Source organism: Prionailurus bengalensis, chromosome D3 (assembly GCF_016509475.1).
Source record: "Prionailurus bengalensis isolate Pbe53 chromosome D3, Fcat_Pben_1.1_paternal_pri, whole genome shotgun sequence".
NCBI lineage: Eukaryota > Metazoa > Chordata > Mammalia > Carnivora > Felidae > Prionailurus > Prionailurus bengalensis.
Window position 1 is genome coordinate 29,552,547 of NC_057356.1, and position 18,274 is coordinate 29,570,820.

General features: G+C 54.5%; 2 protein-coding genes across 3 annotated transcripts; both read left to right on the plus strand.

Annotated features, from left to right (window-relative positions):
* Window positions 1–66: 66 nt before the first annotated feature.
* On the plus strand, window positions 67–6,922 carry CCDC116 (coiled-coil domain containing 116). 2 transcript variants are annotated; one of them, XM_043558209.1, is made up of 5 exons: window positions 67–180; window positions 2,329–2,465; window positions 3,543–4,100; window positions 4,211–4,822; window positions 5,958–6,922. In XM_043558209.1, the coding sequence occupies exons 2-5, from the start codon at window positions 2,394–2,396 to the stop codon at window positions 6,732–6,734; spliced, it is 2,019 nt and encodes a 672-aa protein (XP_043414144.1). In that variant the 5' UTR covers window positions 67–180; window positions 2,329–2,393; the 3' UTR covers window positions 6,735–6,922. The 2 variants fall into 2 exon arrangements, with proteins under 2 accessions (XP_043414144.1, XP_043414145.1); XM_043558210.1 differs by lacking the exon at window positions 67–180 and adding an exon at window positions 1,915–1,996.
* Window positions 6,923–11,339: 4,417 nt separating this feature from the next.
* Window positions 11,340–13,475, plus strand: SDF2L1 (stromal cell derived factor 2 like 1). The gene is made up of 3 exons (XM_043558212.1): window positions 11,340–11,688; window positions 12,087–12,283; window positions 13,072–13,475. The coding sequence occupies exons 1-3, from the start codon at window positions 11,379–11,381 to the stop codon at window positions 13,351–13,353; spliced, it is 789 nt and encodes a 262-aa protein (XP_043414147.1). The 5' UTR covers window positions 11,340–11,378; the 3' UTR covers window positions 13,354–13,475.
* Window positions 13,476–18,274: the final 4,799 nt, after the last annotated feature.

The window sequence follows — 18,274 nt, forward strand, 5'->3', positions numbered from 1 at the left end:
GAGGACTGGATCCAGGCCCCACCCCTAGACGCAGTCGCAGGCTCCGCCCTGAAGCGCACGCCCTCACGCAGCTGCACTTAGCCTTTGTTCTCGCCACCTACCGGTCTCAATGTGGCCCTGCAACGATCCTCTGGACCACACAGCGCGCTCCGCCGGATTTATTGCAACGCGGAACTTTCGGTAACTGCAAAAATTATATTTAATGTGAAAAATACAGGAAAAAAACCCTATTGAAAAAAAACCTCTTACTCTTCCCTAAAGTCACTAATGTTAACTTTCTAGATAGTGTCCCTCAGCATTTTTCTAAGCAAATAAACCCAATTCCTTTTCTCCCCCACCCTAAAGTTTTTGTTTGTTTTGAGAAGATAATGATCACATCAGTGTTATCCCATTCTTGTAGTGTTTCATTTTTTTGATAGTGGCTATGAACTTTTTCAAACTGCCTATTTGTCTTTGGTGATTTTTTTTTTTCTAAGAGAAGGTTTAAAAAAAAACATTCTAGAAAGAACGTTCTAAGTAAGAAAATGAAACAAAACGTGTATAACAATGGCTTCATTTGAGGAAGCATTAGTCCTTGATTGCCCCAATTGAGTTCTGTGCCAGGATACAACTTTTACATTCATAATCTCATTTTTTTCCTCAATGGTGCAGAAAAGCTTTCTTTACTGATGACTATATAGTCACCATGGTTGACAGTGAGAGTTTTCATTGTGATGTGGCTGTGTTTCTTTTCCCAATGGAAAGTGCAGCATTTGTCTCCAGCCCATGAGATTGGTAATGTTATTCCTGTTTTGCAGATGAGGAAGCTGAGGCTCAGAGGGGAAAAGTGGCTTGCCCAAAGTGACCCTGCCAGTAGTGGAGCTGCGACTTGACCTCCAAAGCTCTGGGTCTACCCTGGTCCTCTAGACCCTAGCAGCCCCCTGGGTCAGAGGCAGAGAAGGCAGAGCTGAATTTGAGAATAACAAATAATATGTTCCTTGTGGGACATTGTATGGATCAGAGGCCTCATAGAGCCCTTATCAACCTCTTGGCATAAGGGTTATTGTGTTCAGTTGTGATTATTGAATTGTTGGACTTAGACTATCTTTCTCCACTGGGAAGCTGATCCTGAAAAGACCATAGCCCTTGAGGGTAAGCAGATTGGAAAGAGGAAATTGACATTTATTGAGCACTTACTGGTATTAGAAATATTAGAGATTAGGGGTGTGTGCCTCTGTTCCTACCCCCAAGGAGCACCATATGGTAAATGAGTAACAATACCTTGTGGCAGAGCCTAGAATGGGTTTTTTTGGTAATTCTGTTGAGGGTGGCAGGCCTTCTTGGAAGGTGACACCTGGGAAGGACATTAGGAGGAGTTTACTGGGCAGAGGGGGAAAGGAGGTAAAGATACACAGAGCTCTTATTGGGGTGTCAGGTGTGTTGTATGCAGATTTGATTTAATCTCTATATTCTCATATGGAAGAACATTCAACTGTTTACAGAGGAGGAGCAGATGACAAGAGGTTGAGTCACACTGGGAGGAAACAGTAGAGCTAGGAATTGAAGCTAGGTCTGTGACTTAAAGCCGGGACTCTTACCATTGTGCTCAGGGACACTGCAGAGGGAGAGGGCTGAAGACTCTCCTGGGGTCCCCCACACTGGGCAAGGAAAGGACCCTAGAAAGGATCAGGAGGCCCAGGAGGAAAGTGCTTGTGTCACCAGAGGAGACTGTGGCTTTGACCCTTAAGGCTTCCCTCAGGTGCCCAGTCTCCTACGTGGAACAGTCAGAAGCAACCCCTGAATCTCCCACAGTGAATGTGGGCAAGGCAAATTCAGACCAAGTGGGGGAGGGGCCAGCCTGGGTCCCGCCCTCAACCATTGTGGCGGAATTAGAAAGCATTGCGAGCCAATCAGGACGTAGCATGTAAATGAGCAAGCCCTGCTGACGTGGGCCAACTCCAGAGCTCCCTGGAGTGGGAGGCTATATTGCCTGGCACTGAGCGAGACACGGACTCTGGTGAGTGGGTCGGCTCTGAGCCAGGGGCAGACAACAGGGCTTCCGGGGTCTAGGAGGAGGGAGGGTCGGAAACATCCAGGCCCAGAGATGGTCAGGGACAGTATGCGTACATCCTTAGGGACCTCAGCCCCGACGACTCTGGACACGGACCGTGCGCAGACACCCAGGGAATTCCGAGCAGAGGAAGGGCCCGACATGTGAAGGACGTGGGGTGAGGGAAGCGAGGAACCTGCGGATCCCGGGATTGCTGACACAGTAGCTGACAGACGGAGGGAGAGTCGGACTCATTGAGGCCTAGGGAGACCCTCACACCATCTCCCCGCCCGGCGCAGAGAGGAATCCGTGGCTGTGCTGCGGAACCAGAGAGAGAGGAAGCTGACAGCGATTCACCCTCACCATGACGAGTTGCCGCCATCACTCAGGATACTTGGCAGACGATGAGGCCGGCCACACCACTTACGTGGCCCGGGTAAGTGTGTCTGGCAGGACCCTGACTTTAAGAACCCCAAAATGTTCCCCGCCAGCTCCAGCACCCCAGACCACAGCCCCCCTTTCTCAGTGCCTGTTGACCTCCTCTCTGGGCCTCTTAGTGACATCCTTATCACCTTGACCACTCCTCGCACCCCCTGCTGGGCCCTAGTCACCCTCAAACTTCATTCACTGTGTCCCCTGACCTCCAGCAGCTGGGGAGGAGCTTGGTAGACTGGTACTCCAGAGTGGAAGCATAGAGTCTACTCAGGGCCCAAGGCTCAGAGTTTCAGAAACAGCCATGGGGAGCCGAGGGTTCAGGACTACAGGTGGTCTGTGCAGTGGAGACAGGACTGGTCTGCTCTAAGGACAGGTGAGGAACCCAAGTAGGGTTCAAAGGGGTTTGTGATTGCCCGTTTCTGTCCTGCCCTGTGTGAGGGCAGAAGTGGGCTTTCCGACTCCCTAGCCACATATTATATATGTGAAATGTATGTGTCAGGGAAGCATTAGGATGACCTGAAATCAAGCCTCACTTTGCAGAAGAGGAAATTGGACCTCAAGAGGGGCCATCATGCCTATGGTGTCACAACCTGCAGTGGCAGAGCCAGGGTCCAGACCCAGAAACTTTCTGACTCTAAAACATAGTTCCTGACAATAAATTAAAAAAAATTTTTTTTTTCAACGTTTATTTACTTTTTTGGGGACAGAGAGAGACAGAGCATGAACGGGGGAGGGGCAGAGAGAGAGGGAGACACAGAATCGGAAACAGGCTCCAGGCTCCGAGCCATCAGCCCAGAGCCTGACGCGGGGCTCGAACTCACGGACCGCGAGATCATGACCTGGCTGAAGTCGGACGCTTAACCGACTGCGCCACCCAGGCGCCCCCCGGACAATAAATTTTATAAAAAACAAAACACACACACACACACACACACACACACACACACACACACACAGTGCCTTCCACTGCCCACTCCCACCCAGCTCCTGGTGCCCTAGGAGGACCTCCAGGAAACTCCCTACTCCTTGTGGAGCATCCATGCCCTATATGACATGATGCCTGTCTGCTCTGGTGCAGCCGCCTAAGAAGCCACTGTTCCTGGAAATGGGACAAGTCTCCAAGCTGGGCCACATGCCACACCCACCATCGAGGTACACTCTCACAGACAGTTCAGGGCTCCGTGGCCACCAACAAAACCCAAGGGACCCTCGGCCCTTTGGTAGCTTCCTGGATTTCCTTGTCAAAGGCCAGGTGCTGGACAGCCTACAGACGGTGGTGGAGGAGGCCACTGAGCGCATGACCACCATGAAGACAGAGGCTGGAGTGCCACTGGTGGAGGTGCAGGACCCAATAGAGGTACCAAGGGGTAGGAGGCGGGTACGTGCCCAGCCTAGCCTCAGTACCATGCACCGGCACCGTGTCCGGCCCAGCCTCTGCATTGGATGTCCCAACAACTACCCATCCTGCTCCAGCTCCATGTCTGACTCCCATAGCAGCCTCACAGCTGGCTGGCTGGGATCCCACAACCAGGACAGTGACCTGGGCACCCGTGGCATGGGCTCACTGCCACCTATGAGGGACAAACTTTTGCTGGAGAAGAACCTCAAAAGGCTGCTGAAGCTGGAGAACAGAGGGGTGAGATCCAGGGCCATGGCACAGGGTAGGCAGGATGGACCCCAGTCCAGAACCCAGGGCTAGGGTTAGGCCTGGCTTGGCTGCCCCTGAAAGTCCCCCTCTCTTTGCAGAAAGGCCTGGATCAGTCCTGCTTCCAGAGGGACTCCCTGCTGTGGGATTCACTGGACAGCCATGCCAGCATCCAGTGGACCCGGGAGCCACCTCTGTCCTCATTCTCAGGCCAGCTGGGCTCAAGCTCAGGCACACCTCAAACATCAGAGCTGGGCCCTGGAGAACAGGAACTGATCTGCCTCAAACAAGAGTTTAATAAGGAGATCAAGTCATTGTTGAGCCAGCCAGCATCCTTTGACCTGCCTGGCTACTGTTCATTCCGTGAGCCCCATCGGACTCTGGACTTTCTGGCTGAGCACCAGCTCTTCCCTGCCCTGCAGAGTGTGGTCAGCCAGGCTGTGGACAAGCTCCGTGGTGCCCGCCGCCATGATGGCTGCCCTCTCTTCCCATCAGAATGGGAGCCGGCAACAGAGCCCAACTCTGACTCCATGCCAGGCTCCAAGCTAGCCACACCCACTGATGAGGAGGAGCCCTATGATATGCTACCCACCAGAACCTCCAGCCCCAAGATGGCTCGCAGAAAGAGCACCAAGGGCAGAGGACAGGCCAAGCCCAAGGAAGGTGGTTCCCCCATGTCCAGTGCCCAAGTGGCCACCAGACTCAGGCTCAAGGTAACACCCACAGAAGAACCCAAGGTCCCCTCACCCCACCGCAGACAGGAGGTGCCTGGCCAGGACCCTGAAATACAGACACCATCCATACCTACTTCGGGGCCCCTGAGCTTCAGCCAGAAGGCCCAGCCCTGGCGGAGCCTGCACCTCACCCTGCCTGCCCCTGGGATCGTGGTTGAAGGGCCCTCCAGCCAGACCCAGCCCACCACCCAGGGCACAGTTCCTCTCATCTCCCTCTCCCCTCATGTCTCCCACCATCTCCCCGTGTTCTCACCACTTGCCTCCTCAGTAAGAAGCTTCTCCCCATCTGCTTCACTGTATCCAGAGGTGACCTCAAGGGTGGGACAAGGGGGTTTAGGGAAGGGTTCCTTCAGCAACCACCCTTAGCCACCATCACAGGTATCTTGCCCTGCACTGTGGAAACCACCTGAGCCGGGGACGAACTGATGGGGGGCAGAAATCCTGGCCTGGTTACTGTCAGGTGTTGTTGAAAATGAATAAAGCCAAGATTTTATTCTGGGTCTTTTTGTAACGTTTGCCTGTGAATCTGAGGGGCCCTTCTATGTGGGGAGGGTCCTGTCCCTTGTAGACAGCAGCTTAAACCCAGAGTGGGGCCCCACATCCTAGGTCCAGCTACCTGTGTTCCCACTAACCTAGGATCCTCCAGTGTGTCTGCTGAGAGGGAGTTGCTCAGAAAGAGTATAGAGAAGACATAGGTGGCTTCACCCTGGTAGACCCCCAGCACAGCCCCTGACCTTCATCTCACCCATCAAGGCCGAGGCAGGCTTCCTTCCTCTGAACCTTGGTCTGGGGGACAATCTACCAGAGCCCAGGTTATCCACGCTCCAGTTTGGGTGGCACTGTGACTGACATCACCAGCCTGGCCCCAGGCCTGACCGGTTTGGTCAAGTGTGGGAACAGTGTGGTAAGTGTGAGGGTGTGGCCCACATGCAGGACCAGGGCTCAGCTGCTGATTGAGACAGGATAGCAGATGTGGCAAGGCCATAACACTAGTGCAACAAGCGTGGCATCTGTGTGGGTGATGTGGATGGAGGGTGCTCGGGTGTGAGGGGCATCCTGAGGCATCAGGAATGGCATGACGTGTCTCCTTTTCCCTCCCTGGCTATTGCACTAGAGCCCCAGTTACAAGTTCATGAAGAAGAAGCCACTGCCCTCCATCTCATCCAAGTCTACCATATCCCACCTCTCCAACCCCTTGTACCAGGAGCTCATCAACTACTTGGTGGAGCAGGCTGTGTCCTTGCTCATCTGCAAGTACAAATTCGAGAAGAACCTTTCCAAGCAGCTAGGCTTCATCTCATTCCCTGTCACCGAGACGCTCGTGGACCTCCTCCTGGGCTTCAAGAAAGTGAAGGGCTCTCACATCTGCCTGTCCTCAAAGATCAACTGGAGCTGCCTGTTGCGCAAGCTGGAGGAGGCAGAGTGGGCCCGACAGCTGTCTAGACAAGGGTCCCAGCGCGACTCCCACCGCGGCACCGCCCACCGCAGCACTGCCCACCAGGGGGCGCCCCGGAGCAACACGGAGTCCCCCTCCACGCTGCCTGAGCCGTCCACCCAAAAGAATCAGGAGGAGGACACAGAGCCCACTCTCCACAGTGAGTTGCTGGACCCTCAGCTCCTCCCAGCTCAGGAGGATACTACACTCGAGGAGAAGGAGCCCAAGAGCCAAGAGGAGCCCAGGCCCTTCATGTTCACTGGCACAGACAGGGGCTCCGATCTGTGTCAGGAAGTTGTAGACATGGACAGTCAAGGTGATGAGGAGGAAGAGGACGAGGACAAGAATGATGACTTCTTTGGGGACAAGGGCAAACCCCAGAGCTCTCCCGAGTCTCAAGTGGAGGCCGATGTCAGCAGTGACTCCAGAGATGTGGGCCACAGTCACGCTCTGTGAGGCCTATGAGTTGCACCCAGTGCTTGATTCCCTGCTCCTCCTCTTGCTCCAATGGAGTGCTACCCCCCCACCCCCCGCCACACCGGCCCTTGCCCTGAGCAGAGGTCAGGGTGGTCTGAATGCCCACGAGGAGCTCTGCTGGCCTATCAGGAAAGCCAGAGGGAGAAATAAAGTCTGTGTTGATGGAGCACAGTTTTCTTGTCTGGAGATTTCGGCCCCGCTTCCGTATGACTGAGCACCTGCGCCTAAAGTAACACCTCCCGCAGGCCTGGACACAGCCAGCCATCATGACAGCTGGCCATACCCTGACCCCCCCCCCTCCCCTTCACCTAACATGCATGCTTGAACACAAGTGCCTGCTTATGGTTCTTCTCTGCCCCAGTGTGCACCTTCCTGACTCTTCAAGCCTCTTAGGATTCATGGTGCATTTTCCTAATAGCTCCTGAGCATTGTGGTTCCTGCTTCCAGAGAGCTCCTCCTCTGCCAGGGCAGCAACCTGCTACCTTTGCTGTGCCACACCCTCATGTTCCTATTGGGGAACCACGCATCCTCCCTTTCCTGATATTCCCATGCCTACCTGTCTTCCTAATTTGTATTTCCCAGCTCCCAGCTCCTGAATCTGGAGGATCCAAACTAGGTCACATGGGGGCTCACGGTCTGTCACATGGGGGCTCATGGTCTGGAGATTGGCTGCTCCAGGCTGGCCATGTGACTACCCTTTCAGTAGTGCCCCTGGCCAGACAGCTTTCTCTGGAAGGGTCTGTGGGCATGGCTGGTGCTGTGATTGGCAGGTCTCATCTCCAAGGTTCTTCTGGGGCTTCTGGCCATCCTGTGCTACCAGCTCAGAACCTGCCTTCTCTCTGCCTTCCCAGGGCAGCCATTTTGTTCTGCTGTTCAGGCATCTTCACCTAGGGAACCGCTCAACCTCTCTCCCCTCCACCCTGTCAAAAGAACATGTGAAGATGCTCCACTCTGACTCACTGTGTGGGCTGCTGTTTCAGGGATATGGGGGAGGTGTGAGCCACCTGCTCACACAGACCACACAGGTCCCACCTGGGCGTATAGAGCCCAAGTCTGCTCAACCAAGCCTGCGCTCAGCACTCCATGTGTGAAGACACAGTGACTGCAGAGCTTCTCTGGAGCCAGTCAGGGAGGAGCTTCCATACCACACCCATGCCCTGTGGTTCAAGGAGAAAGACCTGCTCTGCTGCCAGTCAGAGCAACCGGGGTCCTAAGTTGGTGGATCAGGGACCCATTTTTCCAGAGATCTCTTGTGGCAAGGATCTTTTAGGGCATATGCTCAACTCATAAGGCCCATTCCCTGAGGCCACCCACAGTGTCGGGCCACAACATTTTTGTACCTTTTTGCCATATCACTTGGCCACAGTTGACTAGCCCTCTTGACACATCCCTATTCTAAGCTAGGCCAGTCAGGTGTTTGCCCTAGGAGTTTGCAATTGGGGTGGACCGAGAGATTTTTATTTTTTAAGTTTATTTATTTTTAGTAAGCTCTACACCTAACCTGGGACTCGAACTCACAACCCTGAGATCAAGAGTCACATGCTCTTCCAATTGAGCCTGCCAGGCATGCTGGCATAGACTGGGAAATTCTGGTGCAGTTTGCACTGAGTGCTAAAAACAAGGGTGGACAGTGTGGAGCATCTCCCCCCCACCTACCCCTCCTCTGGAGAGGCAAGAAATCCTGTCTGTAGGACAGGACCAGGAGGGGAGCCCTAGGGCTCTCAGAGACAGCAGCTGGCATGAAACCTGCCAGCTTTCCAGGTCTCTCTACCAAGTCCTCAAGGGAAAAAGAACATACACCCACCCTGGCCTCAGAGGCACATGTCTAGGGAATGTCCCTGGAGTGGGAGCAGCCCCTTGGGAACCACTGGTACACTCTGCTAAAGACATCTGACTTTAGCTCCTGTATCTGTATCAGGTATCTGTTGCTATGTAACCACTCCAAGGCTTAAGTGGCTTCAAACAAAGTCATCATTTTTCCTGATGCTGGTGGTTGGCAGGCTCAGCTGGCAGTGGTGGAGATAGTTTCTTGTGTGGCTGCTTTTATCTGGGGACATGGCTGAGACCAGAACATCCCACATGGCCTCTCCCCCTCTAGGATCTCCCCAAGGCCCCTACCCATTCATTCAGTCCTCTGGCCTGCACTTCCTTACAGCACGGTGCAGCAGCTGGCTTCCTAGAGAGACAAATCGAGAACCACTGGTCCTCTTGCAGCTTTGCTCAGAAGCCCCAAAACAGCATTTCTGTGCCATTCTCTTGGTCAAAGCGAATGGCAATGCCTGCCCAGATTTTAGGGGAGGGAAAATGGAGTCCATGTGTTAATGAGAGAAGCAGCTTACACTTACAGGGATGGAAGGAACTGTTAGTAGCCATATTTGGAGACCAGCTACTACCCCTCCTCCCCATCCATAGCTGATTTCACCTTGAGCAGTCCCTGGAACCAAGTGGAGCAGATCAGATTCTTTTCTGAACCTGAAGACAAACTGTGGCTGGAAAGGAGAAGTCTGCGGAGACACCATAGTCAGCCCTGAGCATCTGCCAGCTGCGGAAGCCAGTATGCAGCGGGGAGCAGGGAAAGAGAACAGCTCCAGCCATGAAGCTCTGAGAAAGTTGATGGAGAGCCATGTTGGTTTCTCCTATTCCAGTTCTTGGGTCTCTGCTGTACTTGGAATTCTGTCTTTGCCTGTCGGGGAGATTGCTTGCTGTGTCCTCACCACCCTCTGGTCTTACATGCAGTGGGAAGCTGTTGGCAGCTTTCAGCAGGTGCCTGGCATGATCTATGCTTTTTTTTTTTTTTTTTTCAGATTTTATTTTTAAGTAATCTCTACACCCAACTTGGGGCTCAAACTCACAACCCTGAGATCAAGTGTCACACACTCCACCTACTGAGCCAGCCAGGCGCCCCTGATTTTTTATTTTTATTATTTTTAAGTAGGCTCCATGTCCACCTGGGGCTTGAACTCATGACCCTGAGATCAAGAGTCACATGCTCTACTGCTGAGCCAGCCAGGTGCCCTCTGATATATGCTTTTTAAGGTATAAAAAGGTATATATTCTCCCTGTTGGAGAATGACTTGGAGGGGCCGGAGCGATGGAAATACAGAAATCTGTTAAGAGGCAGTGGTCAATATCTGGAGGGGGGATGGGGTGGCTTGGATTAGGGTGGTGATAAGGAATGCAGGAGAGATGCTTCACAATCTGTTTTAGAGTTAGAGCCACCAATATGTGTTGGATGAGATGCTAGGTATGCAGTAAAGAGAGCAACTGAAGATAAGTCCCAAACGGTGGGGGGGGGGGGGGGGTGGGGGCGGGAGGGGATGGAGGTACCATTACTGAGACTCCCTCTAGGGAGAGGGAGCAGTTTGAGGGAAGAGACCAAGAATTCTGCTTTGGACATAATAAGTCTGAGATGCTTGTTGGTATCCAAGAGGATATTTTCATTGCTTCCCAGATTACACTCTAGCCCCTCCACCCTGGAGTGGAGGCCCCTCAAGGGCAGGGTCTGCCAATGCCAGGGCATACCTTTAGCAACTTAGACACCCTAAACCCTGAAAGAATCAAGTGTCTTATACCATATGTAATTCAAAATAGAAACAATATTAAACATGAAAACCCCAAAATAACATGTTTCTATAATTAAAATGGCTCTATTCTGGACTTTCTGAACGCAAAATTCTGAATGATTTAATTAAATATAAACTTTTATCCCTGCTTTGTTGCACCCCAAGTGCATGGGTAGTCAGCCCATTGAGCAATGCAGCCCAGAGCCAGTTCCCCAGTGGCCCCTAGCACAGGGAGTTAAGTCAAGATAAGAATGTTCCACGAATGAATAAATAAACAGTCATATAAGTTTTCCCCCTTGAAGACAGCTGACAGCCCTCTGAGAAGGCAGTGAGACTGGGACCCACTCGTGTCAGAAACCTGGGACACATGGTTATCTACACTTATTTCCCAAAGTCACTTGGTTGGCCAGGGCTCTGATTTCCTAAGAAACCTTGGGGTCTCCTGGTGAGAGAACCTATCATCTTCAACACCACAGATCTCTGCTGCCCTCTGCTGCCCGATAGTCGAATGACCATGTGATTCTGCCCTGGAAAAAGTGAGTGGTCAGAGGAATTAAAAACCCACAAAGTCCAGAGACTGAGGTGACCCATTGTCAGGAAGGCAATGACCGAGTAACTGGGGGATTAACTAATCCCGGGATCCAGGGACTGAAGAGCCAAGTGATCCAATATCTGAGATACATCGACCTTGTAACTACAAAATCTAGTAGTCCGGCAACCTCAAGACCCTGAAGCTGAGGACCAAGAGTCCGAGAGGAAAGATCGTGATTGAAGCCCCGAAGATCCAAGATCAAAGGGCTTTGTGAACACGTACCCGCAGCGTCTTGGATTCCCAGCCTGGTGTCCAGGGTCTCAGCGGCTGCTGGGTGAGGCGCCCTCACCTACAGCGCGACTCCACAGCTTCTCTCCTACCACTTGGCGCCGCACCAGCCTTCCTTAGGCATCATTCATTGGTGGGTCCTCGGAAGCGTGGACCAATCAAAACCCTCCTCGTGTCTCCAGCCCCCTCCCCAGTTGCCTCTCTGGAAAGCTAGGGGCGAGTCCCTTCCATGCCGACCCAATGGCAGTGCAGGCGGAGAGCCGTGCTGGCTGGCGATTGGCTGCCTCCAGTGCCTCTGTCATTGGCCGATGGCGGAGACGGAAGCGGCCCAAGGGCCCGAGCTGCCGGAGCTCGGCCGGGGCGATGTGGAGCGCGGGCCGCGGCCGAGCTGCCGGACCGGCGCTTGTAGGGCTGCTGCTGACTCTCTTGGTGCCAGGCAGCGGTGCCGCCAAGACCGGCGCGGGACTCGTGACCTGCGGGTCGGTGCTGAAGCTGTTCAACACGCAGCACAGGGTGCGGCTGCACTCGCACGATATCAAATACGGATCCGGTGCGCAGAGGCCCGTGAATGGGGCATCGTCAGGGGGCGGAGCCCGGGGCTGGGAGTCTGAAGGCTGGGTGGTCGTGGGGAGTCTGCAGAGCCACGGGTCTGGGGGTCACCAGGGAGCCTCACTGGCCGCCTGGAGTTGTTGGGGGGCCCAGGGGGACAAGGACCGGCGGTTTCAAGGGGGTCGTTGGGATATTGGGAGCGAGGAGGGTCGTCCAGGAGCTGCAGGCTAAGGGACTTGAGAGTTCAGCCAGAGACCAAGGGCCAGGGATTGGGGCTGGGAGTGAGCCCTTGGGGTCCCAGGGTTGAGGTTGTCGGGAAAGTTTATGGTGTCCGAGTCAAGTGTAGGGAGTTCAGAGGTTGACCGCGACCTCGCGGTGGGGTGGGGTGTCGCCCCACAGGCAGCGGCCAACAGTCGGTGACTGGCGTGGAGGCGTCTGACGACGCCAATAGCTACTGGCGGATCCGTGGCGGCTCGGAGGGCGGGTGCCCGCGTGGGTCCCCGGTGCGCTGCGGGCAGGCGGTTCGGCTCACGCACGTGCTCACCGGTAAGAACCTACACACGCACCACTTTCCGTCGCCGCTGTCCAATAACCAGGTGAGTGGCCGGCCGGGAGAGGTTACTTGTGTTGGGGGGGGGGGGGTGCAGGGACAGAATCTAGACTCCTCTCAGTGACTCTGAGCCTGAGCACTACCTCTGCCGGCGACTGACAGGAAGAGAGATCAGGCTGGATAACTTATTCTCCTGGGGGTGAGTTGGACCCAGGAAGAGGATCCATAAGGCCTTTGGGGTGGGGAACATGAAACCCAGCAGGGGATAAGGAACTCAGGCTGGGTCAGGAAGGATGAGTAGGAGTCCTCTAGGCCACAGAGGGGAGACTAGCGGCTTTGCAGGCCTCGGGAAGAGCTTGTGCTCCAATGGAGTTCACTGGAACTTGGGGAGGGAGAGGTAGAGGGGTGGAGTTGGGGTGGGAGGGGTTTGTGGGGTTAGGGACTGAGTGCTTAGGGGACTTGTCAGAAGAAAAAGTATGAAATTGAGTGAGGGGTTGTTGGGCATCATGTTGAGTGAGTCTCAGAGAGGTTAGGAAGGAGAACATGGAGAGAGGAGGAGGCTTTAGTTATGTGGGGGCCTGTGATCACCGCGCAGACAGATGGGGTAGGGTGGACGTGTATTTGAAGAGCCCTTGCTGGGGAGAGCCTACTGGGTGCTGGGAGTGGCGGTTGTAGTGTCCCATTTTGCAGCTATGGAAGCTAAGGCTCAGAAAGGTACAGGGAAGGACCCAAGGCCCAGTGTTCTGGGTGTGAGTGTTGGTGCCAGACAAGTGACCACAGGGGACTCTGTGCCTTCTGTGGTGAACACTGTCCATCTGCCCCCTGCACCCATAGGAGGTGAGCGCCTTTGGGGAAGACGGTGAGGGTGACGACCTGGACCTGTGGACCGTGCGCTGCTCAGGGCAGCACTGGGAGCGAGAGGCTGCCGTGCGCTTCCAGCACGTGGGCACCTCCGTGTTCCTGTCGGTTACCGGGGAGCAGTATGGGAGCCCCATCCGTGGGCAGCACGAAGTGCATGGTATGTCCAGTGCCAATACACACAATACGTGGAAGGCCATGGAAGGCATCTTCATCAAACCCAGCGTGGATCCCTCTGCAGGTCACGATGAACTCTGAGTGCCATGGATGGGTGGATGGAGGGCAGAAGGGTGGGGCATCTACAGGACCACTCTTGGTGGAGACTTTGGGTTTGTAGGGGTTTTCAAGTGCCTTTGTGATTAAAGAATGTTAGTCTGTGATTGTGTTTTGCTGTGAGCCTTGGGGTGGCCAGGAGGTACCCAGCTTCCCTGACTGGTTCACTATCTCTTCCTTAGTGCAAAACCCCTTGTCTCCAGCACGGAATGACAGCTAAACCTGTCCAAACCTTGATGCTCTTTCATGTACTCCAGCACTGCCCTGGGCCATCACAACACCCTTCTCTATTCTTAGATGCTCTTAATAGCAAGTGACTCCAGTTTCCTAGCCCCTGAGCTTCATCAATCTTCTGTTAAGGGCTATGACCAGGGCCAGGGCCTCAGCAGGATGAACAGTAGGCCCACTGCCTGCCAGCTAGAATGAAGCACAAGTTCTCTAGTGCCCTCATCCCTTGAGGTGGGTCCCTGTTCTCCTGCCTGGCACATCTCCTCTAGCATTTGTGGCAGTCTTGACATTTGTCTTCGATTCAGCACCAAGCCAAGACTGCCCATCTGTTGGAAATTAACATCACAAGTTCCCTCACTCTTGGTGCAAATGGCACCCCTCACACCCTAGCCTGCCTGGGTATGTGGGCATCTCTAGCCCCCATTACAACCTTCCAGGGTCCCAAGGAGATTACAGAACTTCAAAAGATATTGCAAGGGAAAGTAACCACAAAAAAACTGCTACCTGCAGATATCTGAGAAGGCTTCCTGGAAGGACAGTCACAATTTGGGCAAGCAAAACATTGCAACTTAAAGGCAGGAACAATAAATAGGAGGGCCCTAATGAAGGGAACAGTTAGTTTTGCTGGTGTGTAGGTGACCTCTAGAGGTTATGGTGGAGACTACAGGCTTCCTGGATTTGCTAAACTTGGCCCAGGTGTGGCTGTTTATATAGGACGGGAGGGGTTTAAGGGAGCTGCTGGGGGTAGAGAGTGACACTTTTCCTGAATGAGAATACAAGAGCCCAAGGAGATGCTGGGGGTGGCAACTGGTTGGAAGAGGCTTGGAGGAATGTGGGCAGAGCACACTGCAGGTGAGAAATCTGTTGGCGTTATGGGGGTGGGAGAATAGCTCTAGCCAATTGTGAGACTTGAGGGGAGGTGGGTCACATGTAGGTGCTGAACCATTACTTCCCCACCCTCCCAACCCATGAGCTCCTGCTCTAGTCAAACACAGAGCTCCTGACCCCTCCACTGCCAAACCTCTCAGACACTGTCTACAAGTTTAACCTCCTCTCCCATCACTCACCTGACCTGTGACAGGATTGGAGTACAACTAGATTAATAGCAGAATCAAAAAGTGCACAGCACATAGGAATCCTTGGGGAACCAAGGCTGAAGCTGTGGGAGCATATAAGATAGCTGCAGACAGAATGCAGGACAAGACCAAAAATTAAATTGCGGTAGCAGTAGAGCACTCATTTATTGAACACTGTCAAGTGCTGGGCCAAGGATTTACACAGCATCTCATTTGCTCCTGGCAACAACCCTGAAGCAGGCTCAATTATCATCTTAATTTTGCAGAGGAGGCAGCAAATTGGTAAAGATTCAAACCCAGCTCTGCCTGCCTCAAAAACATTTACTCTCAGCCATTGGACTGAGAATAAAATGGGGGGCGGGGGGCGGTATGGGAAGGGACAGAAGCAATGTAGCCTAAGCATCGCCCCGCCTACACACACACACACACACACACACACACACACACACACACACTGCAGCTGTGTGAGGGCCAATGTATACCCTTTTGGGTCATCAGCCTCGGTTAGGCACTTAATGAATGCTTATCTACAAAATGGACCCAAGTCGACACCCACTTCCCCATACCTCCCACAGATCCACAAGGCTCCCTGGGCTCCAGGACCGGATCTCTGAAGTTCAGACCTAACCGGCTTGCTTCAGGCGAACCCGTTCTGGTCAAGCAGGACGATTAGGTGGGGTTTGGTGGGGAGGGGAGCTACCCAGCCGGGAAACCCAATGCAGCTGAATATCAAATCCGGGAGACACAGGGAGGGATGTGAGCACGCAAAACGAAGCAGCCCTGCTCCACAGCAGGCTAGACACAGGTTTCAGGGTTTCAGGATTCTTAGGATCGCAGCCCTTTTCCCAGCGAGCTCAGCTGCGCGGACGCCCCTCCCCCCGGGCTTCTAAGCGCTCTCGCGGGCGCTGCTTCTAAACTCGCGGAGACTGGAGCCGAGAAAAGGCGGGTAAAATTCCTTTTGATAAGTTATGAATGAGGAGAAAGTGTTTGTAGTACTCATTGTTAAAACCACCGAGCCTGGGACTTGGCCCGCGCCCGGCCAATGCAGGCCCGGAGGCTATTTTGAAATCGCTCAGGTTTTAGCCAATAGACGTGCGGGAAGAGAAGCCCCGCGTCGGCTCCGGCCAATGAGCGCGGCGTTATGCTAAGAAGCCGGGGGCCTGGCCCCGCCGACTGTCAGCGGGTTAAAGATGGAGCCGGTGAGCAAGAGGGCGCCACGAGGTGCGGGGTCGTTCTGATGGGTACGAGGGGAGCGAACAACCGCTAAGACCTTTCTCCTGCTAACCTTCCGCGTCCTGGCCTGGCCTGGTTCGAAAGGTGTGTCCCGCCGCGTGAGTAGCAGGGTCCGAGGTGGAGAGCACAGGCAGGGCGGCCCTACCCGGTGGGACTGTGCGGAGGGGCGCAGCCCGGATCCCTGGCGCCTTCTCCGCAGGGCACTCCAGCAGGGCGGGAAGCGCCCCCACCCCCCCACCCCCCCCCCCCCAGTTCTTTTGCTTCGCTCTGGGCCTCCAGGCAGAGAATCTTTAGGACTGAACACGGAGCGGAGTTGGGGACTAGGGGCCAGGGATGGGGGCGTAAGCCGACAGGGGCGCGTGGATCGGAATGGGGCCACCCTCCTTCTCTTGCAGCCCTGGGTCGAGTGAGGGAGTAGGGTCATCGGGGTGTACCCACCCTCGCTCCGTGCACGAGTGGGCTTCGGACTGCGGTGGAGCGCGGGCCCCTCTCCTTTGTGTGTTTACCCCCTCCCCCGTCCTCTCCCGCTCCTGGGTTGGAGCTACCCCTCAGTCTGGGGTTTCTCCCGCACCGCAGTGTGGAGAGTGCCTGGAGAAAGTCCCAGACCTTCTGACTATCTCCAGGACAGCAGCCCTGTTGAAATCCTCTTCCCCTCCCTGTGGTCTTGAACAGGGATTCTAGCCCCACCCACCCACGGTTGAGCTTCCCGCTCTGCACTTACTGGGGACCATGCGGGTCTCCCCTGCTGGCCCCAGCTGCTCTGACGAGGTTGCACTACTGTGCTTTGAGAAGCAGTGCAATGATATTGTCAAAGCATCTGGGACCAGCCTTGGGGACCCCCCTTCCCCACACCACAACCCTCCTCAGGCCGGGCCCCTTGGGCCTGCAGGCCCTCCCCTCCCCCCACCTCCCTCCCCAGCTCACTCCCTTCTCCATGGAAACTTGAGATCCTGGCCAGGCCTGGGCCTCTAGGGTCAGAGGGCACCCTTCCCCCAGGCCTCGGGGCCCCACCCCAGTGGGCCTGCATTCCAGATCTCAGATCCTCACTGACCACCACCAGGAGAGGCGCTGGCAGGCCTGCCTGACACTCTTTCCCTGTTGCACTACTGTGGGCCGCTGGGAAGCAGTGCAATGATGAAAGGGCATCGGTCAGGCCCAGCCCACCACCCACAGTGCCTGAGGGGAGGGAGTTTTGCTGCCTCGCTCCACTTCCTAGCAGGAGCAGGTGTGGAACTGGGCTGGACCCTCCATCAGAGGATTGGGTGAGTGCAGAACTGGGGGATCATCCCACAAATTCTCCTTCTGGGATACTGCTGGACAGGAGCAGGGGCAGAGGCCCTGGGATCAGAAAAACTCTGGTTTGAAGAGGATCTTTCCACACCAACTCCCTGGGTAAGACTGGGGACTCCAGGTTTGATCAGGGCTTTGTGGAGAAATGAAGATTCACTGTATTGCATGAAGGGTATGCCAGGGTCTGGCTCAGACCCAGCTCAACCTTGACCACGTGCAGATGAACTGCACCCAGGCCTCCCTGAGGGCTTGGGGAGGGTCAGGCTCTGGAGAGAACATTGTCCTGGGATCTTAGGAGCAGCACTATCTGGGCTGGGTAGGTGGACTTGGGATATGCAGACCACAGGTGATGCCCATCAACCATGTCAGCTTGTTTTCTTACAGGGAGGTGTGCTGCCCTGAGACTGCAGAAGGGACCAAGAGATGCCTGGCATGCCCATCCTAACAGCTACAATTAAAGGGACTGTCAAAGAGCCAGGCCCCAGGCATGCTTGCAGGGCCGGCTCCACCATCAGGACCTGACACAATGCAAAAGGCTTTTCTGTGCCCAGTGACAGTTATTCAAGCCTGTCTCCTTTAAGAGGAGGCCCAGGTTTCCAGATGGGCCTTTGGGAATACCCCTCACTCCTGGCTGAGCACATCAAGATGCCAGCTTCACCCCACCCTGAGGGTAGAAGCCCAGGCATGCATGCTTGGAGGTGGCCATCCTTCTGTGTAGATTCTGTGCCCACTGCCTGGAGACTCTCATACATCTGTCTCTCGCCCTTGCTGGGGGATGTTTTTTGAACCCAGGGTTCTGCTCAAATGTTCCGTCCTAGGGGAAGCCTTTCCTGGGCTCCACAATATCCAATATTCCTCCAGCAGAGCATGTTAGATTGAAATTTCTCCTTGTGGCTGAAGTCCTCATTAGACCCTGAGGGCAGGGACAATATCCCTTTTTATATCTCTCTTGGCAGTGCCTGGCACAGAGGAGGGGACTGATACAACTAAAAAAAAAATACAAATAAGTACATAAAGTGTAAAGTATTATTAGCAGAACATGGGGGAAGATTAATTAGGGGTCTACTCTACCCCTCAGA